Here is an 11,762-nt window from a genome sequence, read left to right on the forward strand (position 1 = left end):
TTGACGGCGACATTGCCCCCCCGCGAGGAGCAGACGTTGTGGGATCGCATGGGGTGGCAGCGGGACCAGGTCAGTCTGCACCGCAGTCCCACCAGCCGGCACAACATCGCGTATCGCGTGCACACCATCCCCGTCGACGACGCATATGACGAGCAGTTCCAGTGGGTGGAGATGCCCCGGGTGATCCGGTTCATCCAGGACCGCATGCGGCGGGCATACCCCGGGCGGGTGATCGTGTATGGCACCGTCCAGTCGCATGTCACGCGGGTGGCCGAGCAGTTGGGGTGCCCGGCATTTTACCGCAACGCGGTCGACAAAGACGGGATGTTGGAAACGTTCCGCCGCCAGCCCGGGGCCGTGATCGTCGCCACCAGTGCGTTGGGCATGGGCATCGACATTCCGGACATCCGCAGTGTGATCCACGTGGGCCAGCCGCGGAACATGTTGGATTATGCGCAGGAGAGTGGCCGGGCGGGTCGGGATGGGCAGCCCAGCGAGGCCATCATCGTGCAAGCCGAGGGCCGGACGATGGGCCGGGAGATCCGTCCGTATTGGATGAACGATGCCCCCGAGGCCGAGCACACGCAGGTGGTCGAATATATGGACCGCGGCGCGATTGGGTGTCGGCGGGTGATATTGGATGCATATTTGGATGGGGAGATTGGCGGATACCAGCGCCAGCGATGCGGGGACACGGTGCCGGAGTCGGTGTGTGATGGACATGGATGCCAGCCCGATTGGGAGGACCACGAGTCGCGGATGGGGTCGTCGTCCCCGGGGGAGGCGGATGCGATGGATGAGGATATTGAGATGGTTGACGGAGATGAAGGCATGCCGGATGACATTGCGCCCCCCGTTGTGTCCGGGCCACCGATCGTTTCCACGCGCATGTCCGAGGTGGCATGCAGCAGTGATAGTGGGAGGATAGTGTCCCAGGTGGCATGCAGCAGCGATGCTGGGAGGATTGTGTCCCAAGTGGCATGCAGCAGTGAGAGTGCGAGGATTGCGTCCCAAGTGGCATGCAGCAGTGAGAGTGAGAGGATTGCGTCCCAAGTGGCATGCAGCAGTGATACTGGGAGTATTGTGTCCCAGGTGCCGTTTATATCACCAGCCGCAGCGAGGACGGCACCAGCAGCAGCGAGGACGGCACCAGCAGCAGCGAGGACAGCAGCAGCAGCAGCAAGGACAGCACCACCCACGACCCCCAGGGTCGAGCCCACATCCATTCCCGCCACCACACCCCGAACCATCCCGACGGACATCCGACACCAATTCCGGCAGCAGGACATTGAGCGCGCCCACATCGCGCAGCGGCATCACGGTCCGGCCGGGCCCCGATTCGACGACGAAGCGTTTTTGGTCAGTGAGGTCGACAAGTGGGTGCATCGGTGTTGGACATGCACGCAGAGGGGATATGATGATGCGCATGAGATGTGGCGTTGTGGGTTTACCGGGGCCGGGGGAGCCAGCAGGGAAACCCAGGCGAATAAGGATTGGATGAAGATGGTCCGCGGGAAGGTCCAGTATGCCAATTATACCGCACATTTCCCGTGTGGCATGCCGCAGCACATATGTCCATTGGGTGATCATCACGCGGACCATAGCGAGGAGGTCCAAAAACGGTGTCGAGGATACCGCACCGTGTTGATTCCGATGGTGGCCATGATGGGCAAGGGGCCGCAGCGAGATGCGGAGGTCACGCAGCGATGGTTCCAGCGATTGGCGTCGCGCGGGGTGGTGGATCCGGAGCGGAATGATGAAGGGTTGATTCAGTATTTCGGACAGCGCGCGCCGGGGACGGCGCAGAAACGGTCGCAATTGACGGAGGAGTTTATTTGGTTACGGCGGGCATATGATGGACGGGAGAGGTGCAGTGATTAGACGTGGGTCATGTTGATGGCATCATGTGGGCGTTTCACAAGGGTTGTTTTACCAGCAGGAATATATGCATGATGATTTTCATATATATATTCCAGTCCATGATTGGCAATCGCCCAGTATCAGTTTCGCAGTCCCAGCAGCGGTTGTAGAATATTGTGCGGCGTCATGCGAGGCCGCGACACCAGCGGGCCCATCCAGTGGTTGATCGATTTGCGTACATACGGCCGGGTCACCGACACGCCCGTGGAAGGCCAGATTGAATGGAAATCCGGGGATGAGTTATGGTAGAAGCAGATCCATTCACCATGGGCGATTTCCGTGGATTCGTGCATGGGTTGGTGGGGAAGACGTGCCCGATATTGGTTGGGCAGTTGATGTTTTGCCCGCCGGGCGCCCGTTATTCCATGGGATCATTTATACGACGACGCCAGCCAGGGTGGAATTTCATCCAGGACCCCCACGCAGTGGCCGGTCAATGGATCGGAGTGGTTGATCCAGCGGGTGTGCCGTGGGCCATTACGCCGGCAGTTCATCACGCCCGAAGGCATTGAGTTTCATATGGGGGAGATCCATCAGTATTTCCGTGTGTTCGTCAATCCGGGAGATGTTGAGCGTGGGCATCCACGTATGTGCCGGGCAACCCAGCCGTGCCCCCGAGTTGTTGAGTATTCGACAGCGAGCGAGAGCGCCGGAATGGGTTCATTGATGATGGGATGGTGATGTTTGTCAGCCGATATCAAAGGGTTCCATATCAACAATGACACCAGGTGATTTGCCGATATTTACCGCGGGAGTTGGGGGAGTTGGTGATATGGTATTTGTGGTTGGTGTTGCCGTTTATCCAGGCCATGCAGTCATTTCAGCGAGGGTTCCGTGGGCAGCCCGCCACCACCGAGCGACGCGCCGATTACATTTGGTCCCCGACCCCGAAAAACAGAAGGAGTGGAGTTCCCCGATTCGGGAGATATTGAAGGCACAAACCCGCACGGGGTTACATGGCACCGCGATCAACATCCAGGCATATCGGGAGATCGCCATTGCCGTCGGCCGGCGGTATGGACGCGGGAGCAGCCAGTTCCGGTCCATCCAGCACGGAGAGAGCCCGATTGTCGCGGTGATGCCCACCGGGGGTGGCAACAGTGTATTATTCATGTGGCCCGTGTGGGTGCGTCGTGGCGGGATGACCATTGTGGGTTTGCCATCGATTGCATTATGATGGGACATGCAGCGCCGGTGCCAGGAGGTGGGGATTTCGTGTGCGGCGTGGGATCGCCAGTGGCCCCCCGATGGAGCGTCCATTATATTAGTCACGCCCGAGAGTGTGCCAAGTCATGAAGTCCGGAGATTCATGGACCGGCAGCGGACGTGGAAGCGGTTGGATCGGATGGTGATCGACGAGTGCCATGTTGTGTTGAGCCAGGACCACGAATTCCGCCCAGTAGTGAAGAAATTCGGCCCGTTACGATCCGCGCAGACGCAGATGATATGTTTAACCGCGACATTGCCCCCAGTGCGGAGCCCGAGTGTTGCCGGCGGATGGGGTGGACCGACGGGGACGTGACATGGCATCGAGGACGTCCCCATCGCCCCCATGTGGCATATCGGGTGCATACCGTGCCCCCGGCCCAATTCAACAGCAGCCGCAGTGGGTGGATATGCCCGAGGTGATTGCATTCATCCAGGATCGGATCCGTCGCGCGCGGCCCGGCCGGGTGATCATATATGGCACCGCCGTGGCCCATATCACCCGGATGGCCGAGTCATTAGGGTGTGCCGCGTATCACCAGATGACAATCGACCGCGATGGTGTATTGCAAGCATTGCGGGACACGCCCGGCGCCGCCATCACCGCCACCACGCATTGGGCATGGGAATTGATATTCCCGCCATCCGGAGTGTCATTCATTCGGTCAGCCACGCACGATGTTCGATGACGCACAGGAGAGTGGCGGCGCGGGATGCGATGGGCAACCCAGCGAGGCCATGATCATCCAGGCCGACGGTCAAAGGGTTGGACGGGAGCAACGGCCGTTGGATGCAGGGTCATAGTGTGGCGGAGCATGTCGGTGTTGTGGAGTATATGGAGTGCGGTCCACGATTGCCGGCGTGTGGTGTTGGATACATATGTAGACGGGCACATTGATGGATCCCCCCGGCAGCGTTGTGGCGGTATCCACCCGAGTCATTATGTGATGGATGTGCGCCCGAATGGCAGGACCAGGAGCCCGTGATGACCGGGGCCATTCATATTGATCATTCCCCCGGGGGCATTACGGTATATACCAGCCCCATTGCCGCCGGCGTTGAGAATGCCCAGAGGATGCCCGTCATGGCACGACCACCCGAGGTGTGCAGAGTTATGAGGTTTCCATTATGGCCCGTCGGCCCAGCAGCAGCAGCAGTGGCCACAGCAGTGTCAGTTTGAGTTCGCCATTAGCACAAAGTACGCAGCCCATTGTGCGGCGGCATCGAAGAGGCCATCCAGATCCATCATCGTGGGCAGGAAGCGATCATACGAGCATGAGCCCGAGTCACCACATGCCGGCACCACGCATCCACCGCCAGTATCACGGCCGCCAAACCAGATAGGATCCCGATTGCCCATGGCATCGATTCCGGCCGCAGGACATTAAACGTGCCCGTTTATCAGATCGACACCATGGCACGGCATCCCAGCGATTTCAGGACGAGGCATATATGAGCAGGAGGTGGAAGGTTGGTTCCATCGTGGGATGCCGCAATACATATGCCCGCAGGCGGATCACACGACGGAGCATAGTCCGGCGGTACAGGATCGGTGTCAAGGGTTTCGGACGGCATTGATCCCGACAGTGGTGATGATGGTGAAAGGGCCATATGCAATGCGGAGATATCGCCGCGGTGGTTCCAGCGGTGGTTCCAGCGGTTAGCCGCAGGGAGTTCAGAACGTGGAGCAGGACGACGGGGTGTTGATAGGATTTTTGGGACCGATGGCGCCGAATACAGCACGGAAACGGGCGCAGATCACGCAGGAGTTCATTTGGTTGCGGCGGGCATATCAAGGGCGCGACGATGCCGGTAGATGTGGATTCGGGTTGATGTTGACAGCGGTACCACGGTTGGAAGCCATTGATCGATATTCAGCAGGCCACGGAAGTCGATTTTCGAATTCGAATGCCATATGATTTTTTCAGATTTATCAGTAGGGTTTGTTCGATATTGAATCATGGCGATTTCCAGGCGAATGCCATGCACGGCGGAAAGCAGCCCCGATAGCCGTTTTATACCATTCCACAGCAGTAAAGATTGGATTACAATTACGGGAAAGAATATTTCGGATACATTATCATTCGGACACGATCAACACGATCGATTATATATAATTCCGCAGGTGACAGACCGCAATATATATCGATTCCGGCGCCGTTCGAGAGTGCAAATTGAGCGACGAGCAGTATACATATTCGAAGGCCCGAGCACGGACACATTTATAGTTTCCAGATATCAGAGCATAACGGAGATATTCAGGGATTGTAGTAGACGTGTTCATGGTTATGATTCGGCAGGTGACGGACAGCAATATATATCAACCCCGGTCCAGTGAATGAAGGCAACAGCCACCCGCAATATATATATTCGAAGGCCCGAGCACGGACACATTTGCAGTTTCCAGATATCAGAGCATAACGGAGATATTTCGGGGTTTTGGAGACGTGTTCAGGATATGTGAGCCGTGTGTTGAGGGTTTTAATCCATATGTTCAGGGTTATCGGCGTCGAGGGTTATCGGGTGTTGAGGGTGTTTGATGGGTCGCCATTTCCAGCCGAATCCATGGGCGGCGGAATACAGCCCAGATAGGCGTTGTATACAATCCCACAGCAGTAAAGATTGGATTACAATTTAGCCGAAAGAATATTTCCGGTACATTATCATTCGGACACGATCAACACGATTGAATATATATAATTCCGCAGGTGACGGACAGCAATATATATCGAATGCGGTCCCGTAAATCAGGGCAATAGCCACCAGCAATATATATATTAGACAGCCAGAGCAGAGACCCATTTATAGTTCCCAGGCATCCGAGTATAACAGAGATGTTCAGGGGTTTTAACAGACGTGTGCAGGATTTGTGAGCAGTGTGTTCAGGGTTTTTAATATTACAGTTTATTAGCACATACATGTCGAGAGGCACGAGTTATGATTGTCAGAGGTGTAATTAAGCAGTGTAGCAATTCCCAGGGCGGATAAAAGAGGTATTAACGGATCGATTATGGTGTATATTGAGGGATGTTAAGGGAATTAATATTGTCGGTTGCAGGTGTCGCAGTCGGGTGACCGTATTTGCCATGATTAGGAAGGAAGAAGTGATTGTTTTGAATGAGCACATAGTGTCAATATCCGAAGGTGTGAAGATGGTATTTCGGAAGGATGATCGCAGGCGGCAATCGAGGCATCACGATAGGAGGGATTCAGTGATGATATCCGGGAGGGTCCGGCGGATAGGGCAAGAGGTGAGATGATTGATATTCAAAGGGATATTGGGGACATTCCGCAGCGGGGGACGTATAGGGTAGGGACACACGGACGGGTAAAAAGGATGGAGGGGAAAGATGGCGAGAGGATGTGAATTGGCGAGGAGGAAGGGGCATTGGACATTCCGCAACGGGGGGGGACGTATAGGCCGGGGGCACAAGGACGGGTAAAAAAGATGGAGGGGAAAGATGGTGAGAGGATGTGAATTGGCGAGGAGGAAGGGGCATTGGTGATGCGGAGAAGGGGGGGAGTAGGGTGGATGGGCGGTAGGGTGGGAGTGGGTTTTCCGGGAGTATAGAGGATGGTCAAAGGGCGATGGTAAGAATATGGCGGAGATACGGTTGGGTTGTCGGTGTTGCGGGTTTTGATCAACGTTTTCAGTGTTGTCGGTGTTGAGGGATATTGATGATGTTGAGGGATATTGATGATGTTGAGGGATATTGATGATGTTGAGGGATATTGATGATGTTGAGGGATATTGATGATGTTGAGGGATATTGATGATGTTGAGGGATATTGATGATGTTGAGGGATATTGATGATGTTGAGGGATATTGATGATGTTGAGGGACATTGGTGGTGTTGAGGGACATTGGTGGTGTTGAGGGACATTGGTGGTGTTGAGGGATTTTTTATCAATGTGTTCAGGGTTATCGGCGTCGAGGGTTGTTGACAGTGTTGAGGGATAGTGACAGTGTTGAGGGTGATTGATGGTGTTAAGGGTAATTGAACATGTTCAGGGTGTTTGATGGGGTCGCCATTACCAGCCGAATCCCAGGGGCGGCGGAATGAAGCCCAGATAGGCGTTTTACACGATTTCACAGCAGTAAAGATTTGATTACAATTTATGGGAAAGAATATTTCGGATAGATTGTCATTGTGACACAATCAGCGCGATAGATTATATATTATTCGGCAGGTGACAGATGGCAATATATGTCGATCCCGGGGACGTTCATTAGAGCAATAGCCACCAGCAATATATACATTGGAAAGCCAGAGCACGAACCAGGTGTGAGTGGAGGAGTATATGCAGATGGGTGATCCCGGTTGGCGACGGCGGGGATTGGATGGATATTTGGACGGGGTGATTGATGGATATGAGCGGAGGCGGTGCGATGATGGCAAGGAGGATTTGGGCATATCCGAGATGTTGTGTGATGGGAGTGATGCCGATTGACAGCGCATGAAGGCGATTTGGCGGACCCGTGGGCGTCCGGGGCGGTCAGGCGGGTTTAGGGATTGATGAAGTGGTGGAGGCAGGATGGTGATGCATGATTGGATTGCAGGGTGGGGACGCACGGCGGGGCGTAGGAATTCCAGAAGCGGTTTACGAGGTATGCGGATGAATGGCAGCGGCGAGTTGGGCAGGCGGGGTTTGACGATGGGATGAGGGGTGGAGAAGGCCAGTGATTCGAGGCGTGGGTCATGTTGATGGCATCACGTAGGCGTTTCACAAGGGTTGTTTTTTACCAGCAGGAATAGATGCAGGATGATTTTCATATATATATTCCAGTCCAAGAAGATTGGTATTCCGGTTCCGCGGGAGGTCGGAGAGATGCATGCAAAAGACAGCGGCGCGGCACATCACGGCAGCCCAGGGGCAGCCGGTTATATAGCAGAAATGGGTAGATATTGGATCCGGGGGATGTCCAGGCACGAATTATTATCCAATCGACCAGATCAGTGTCACGGACGCCGTATTGTGAAGAAAACAGTGTGGCAAAAAATGAACCCGATATGTTGAAATATATATTTACCGGATCAGATATATATTTTCGTTGGGGTTCCGGCACACGTCATGACATGTCAAAAATTTTAAACGGCAAGGAATCGAGTCGCGATTGATAGCAATGGGTAGTTGAAGTGCAGAATATATGATGATTTGATTGAGAGAGTATATGATGGATGTATGAAAGCGTGGTGTTCAGGGTTTATCAGTATGGAGAGGGAGATTTGTGTTCAGGGTTATTGGTTGATGGTGTTGAGGGATATAATGGGCATTGAGGGTTTTGATTATTGTGTTCAGGGAAGTGAGTGTTCAGGGAAGTGAGTGTTCAGGGTAGTGAGTGTTGATGGTGTTAAGGGTAATTGAACATATTCAGGGGTATTGATGGGGTTTAAGGTTTTGTTCGATATTGAATCACATGGCCATTTCCAGCCGAATGGCATGGGCGGCGGAATGCAGCCCAGATAGGCGTTTTATACGATTTCACCGCAGCAAAGATTTGATTACAATTTAGGGGAACGAATATGTCGGATAGATTGTCATTGGGACACGATCAGCGCGACGGATTATATATAGATCAGCCGGTGACGGACAGCAATATATATCGACCCACGTCCAGTGAATGAAGGCAATAGCCACCAGCAATACATTCCAAAGCCAGAGCACGGACCAGGGGCGGGTGGAGGAGTATATGCAGATGGGACATGGCGGTTGGCGACGGCGGGATTGGATGGATATTTGGACAGGACGGTTGATGGATATGCGCGGAGGCGGTGCGGTGACACGGCGGGCGAGTCGGTGTGTGATGGACATGGATGCCAGCCCGATTGGGAGGACCACGAGTCGCGGATGGGGTCGTCGTTCCCGGTGGCAGAGGATGTGGCGGTGGATGAGGCGGTTGCGATGGATGGGATTGTGATGGCGGAGGCGTATACGACGGATGAGGATATTGAGATAGTTGACCGCGATGACGCCGTTCCCGCGGACATTGCGCCCCAGGCCACGGATGGTTTTCACGGGCATGTCCCCCCGTGGCACGGACAGCAGCAGTGATAGTGGGAGGATTGTGTCCCAGGTGGCATATGCACCAGCAGCCGCAGCGAGGACGGCAGCAGCAGCGACGGCAGCAGCAGCGACGGCAGCAGCAGCAGCAGCAGCAAGGACAGCACCACCCACGACCCCAGGGCCGAGCCCACATCCATTCCCACCACCACACGCGGAAGCATCCCAGCGGACATATGATGGACGGGAGAAGTGCAGTGATTCGAGGCGTGAGTCATGTTGATCGCATCGGCGTGGGCGTTTGGTTTTTACCAGCAGGAATATATGAATGATGATTTTCATATATATATTCCAGTGCACGAAGATTGGTATTCCGGATCCGCGGGAGGTCGGAGAGATGCATGCAAAAGACAGCGGCGCGGCACGTCACGGCAGCCCAGGGGCAGCAGGTTATACAGCAGTAATGTGTAGATATAGCAGCAATGTGTCGATATTGGATCAGGGGGATATAAAGACATGAATAATTATCCAATCCACCAGATCAGTGTTACGGAAGCCGTATTGTGAAGAAAACAGTGTGGTAAACAAAAAGGATACCGGTACGCCAAAATATATTTAGCCGACCGGATATATATTTTCGTTGCGGTTCCGCGACCAGCCATGACAGGTCCAAAATTTTGAGCGGTACGGAGTCGATTCGGGATTGATGGCCATGGGTAGCGGAAGTGCAGAATATATGATGATTTGATTGGGGGAGTATATGATGCACGTATGCAAGCGTGGTGTTCAGGGTTTATCCGTATGGAGAGGGAGATTTGTGTTCAGGGTTATTGATGATGGGAATGATGTTTTGGAAGACAGGGGAGGAACGGATGGAATATCCCGGATCCGTCGTTGGCGAGGGTTTCATACCGGCCGTGTTCAGGGGTATTGCGTATGGAAGTGAGGTGTTCAGGGTTATGAATGTTGGGGCGTGATGGGGTGTCATGGCGGTGGGTGTTCAGGGTTATGTATGTTGGGCGGGATGGGGTGTCATGGCGGTTCGTGTTCAGGGTTATTCATGTTGCGGTTTGATTCCCGGGTTGCGTTCAGGGTTTTACATATTGGGTTTTCAATGGCAGGGTGTCGGAAAGCGCCCAAGGCGGAACAAGGTAGAGGCGCAGAGGGAGTACGGTTGGAGATGGAACGGGATATTCGGGCGATAAAGGCGGGAGCCAGCGAGAGTGGTGTTAGAAAGGCGAAAGGTGGTTGGCCCGATCCGACCAAAAGCAGTAGAGTTGAGAGGCACAGGGGCATAGGCGGATGAAGTAGGAAGCAAGAGGTGGAGAGGCGGTGGGAGGTAAGCGGGTGCAGAGGTCGAGGAAGGATAGAGAGGGATGATGGAAATGAGGATAATACATCCGGGGAAGATCAGGAAATAGCGTAGTACAAATGGGAAGGGCAGGCAGTGTAATATGGCGGGTTGTGATGGGAAATGGGCAGGGCAGGGCAGCACCAGAGGGAGGGGCAAGTTGGCCAGCAACGACGAGCAGGGGTTCCACGGCAACAGCAGATCAATAGGAGGATTCAATCAGGTAGAGGAATGGTAGAAGCGATGAATGTATAGGAAAGAAATAATGGAAGCAGGAGCAGGGCGCGAGTATGAGGCAAATCATATTGAAAAAAAAAAAAAAAAAAAAAAAAATCAGACCGGGTGCGGTGGATAGTAGATTTTGGAAGACGGGATACGTATATCGGGTGGGGATTCGGAAGGACAAACGGTCAGGTGGGAATTTTTTTGAGAGCGGAAATGGAGGATCGGCGACGATATCGAGTATGGGCAGACGGGGATGGATAGTAGGGATGGAAAATTGGGGGGAAATGGATAGGGTTGGAGAGACAGGAGAGATATGAAGGTAGAGTGGTCCGGGTTTGGCAATATGGAGGGGGAGATTTGTGTTCCAGGAGATGGGTGTTGGAGAAGATTGTAAGGGTTACGGCAGGATGACGGATAGGAGATTGAGGGAGGAATTGAGGTGAGGGAGTTGGATGCAGGGGGTGTTCAGGATTTTGGGGGATGAAGGCGAGGGGTTGAGGGATTTGTATGTTGGAGATTGATTTTGTTGATGGATATTGCGAATGGAGGCAGGTGATGAGGGATATCGAGGTTGGATTGTGGTGAGGGATGGATGATGGATTGTGATTGGAGGGTGTTGAGGTATGGATGATGAGTTGAGATGGGATTGTGTTCAGGGATCGATGTTGGCGGTTCAAGATGGATTGTGTTCAGGGATTTACATGTTGGGGGTGGATGGAGGTGTGCGGGCAAGCCCAAGCCCCCCCAGGGCGGAAAAGGAAAAGCAAGTAGGGTTAACCCCCCCCCCGGGACAAACCCGAAGAGGGGTAAGGAAAGTCGGGGTAAAGCCCCCCCCCAGCAAGACGGAAAAGGAGTCAGGAAAGTGGGGTTTGCAAGGGGTGGTAAGGGCGAGGAAAAAGGGGAGGTGATGGGGATGCAGGACGGGCCAAGGCGGCGAATGGGTGCAGGTGAATCGGGGTAGAGGGCGGGGGCGAGAGCGGAAAAGGCGAAAGCAGTGGGGTTACAGAGATTTGCAGAGGAGGCAGATTGAGTTGGGTCAGGACCAGTGGATGAGGA

General features: G+C 54.1%; 3 protein-coding genes across 3 annotated transcripts; 1 reads left to right on the plus strand and 2 right to left on the minus strand.

Moving 5' to 3' along the window:
- Nucleotides 1–941: 941 nt before the first annotated feature.
- N7532_004806 (uncharacterized protein) lies at nt 942–1,881 on the plus strand (the record flags this gene model as incomplete). The annotated part of the gene is made up of 2 exons (XM_056617300.1): nt 942–988; nt 1,065–1,881. The coding sequence occupies 2 exons, from the start codon at nt 942–944 to the stop codon at nt 1,879–1,881; spliced, it is 864 nt and encodes a 287-aa protein (XP_056477657.1).
- Nucleotides 1,882–4,297: 2,416 nt separating this feature from the next.
- Nucleotides 4,298–4,486, minus strand: N7532_004807 (uncharacterized protein; the record flags this gene model as incomplete). The annotated part of the gene is made up of 1 exon (XM_056617301.1): nt 4,298–4,486. One exon carries the CDS (start codon nt 4,484–4,486, stop codon nt 4,298–4,300), a length of 189 nt encoding a protein of 62 aa, XP_056477658.1.
- Nucleotides 4,487–6,393: 1,907 nt separating this feature from the next.
- On the minus strand, nt 6,394–7,011 carry N7532_004808 (uncharacterized protein; the record flags this gene model as incomplete). Its single annotated transcript, XM_056617302.1, has 1 exon — nt 6,394–7,011. The coding sequence occupies one exon, from the start codon at nt 7,009–7,011 to the stop codon at nt 6,394–6,396; it is 618 nt and encodes a 205-aa protein (XP_056477659.1).
- Nucleotides 7,012–11,762: the final 4,751 nt, after the last annotated feature.

Source organism: Penicillium argentinense, assembly GCF_028826775.1.
Source record: "Penicillium argentinense strain IBT 30761 chromosome Unknown utg000004l_segment0_segment0, whole genome shotgun sequence".
NCBI classification, from domain to species: Eukaryota; Fungi; Ascomycota; class Eurotiomycetes; order Eurotiales; family Aspergillaceae; genus Penicillium; species Penicillium argentinense.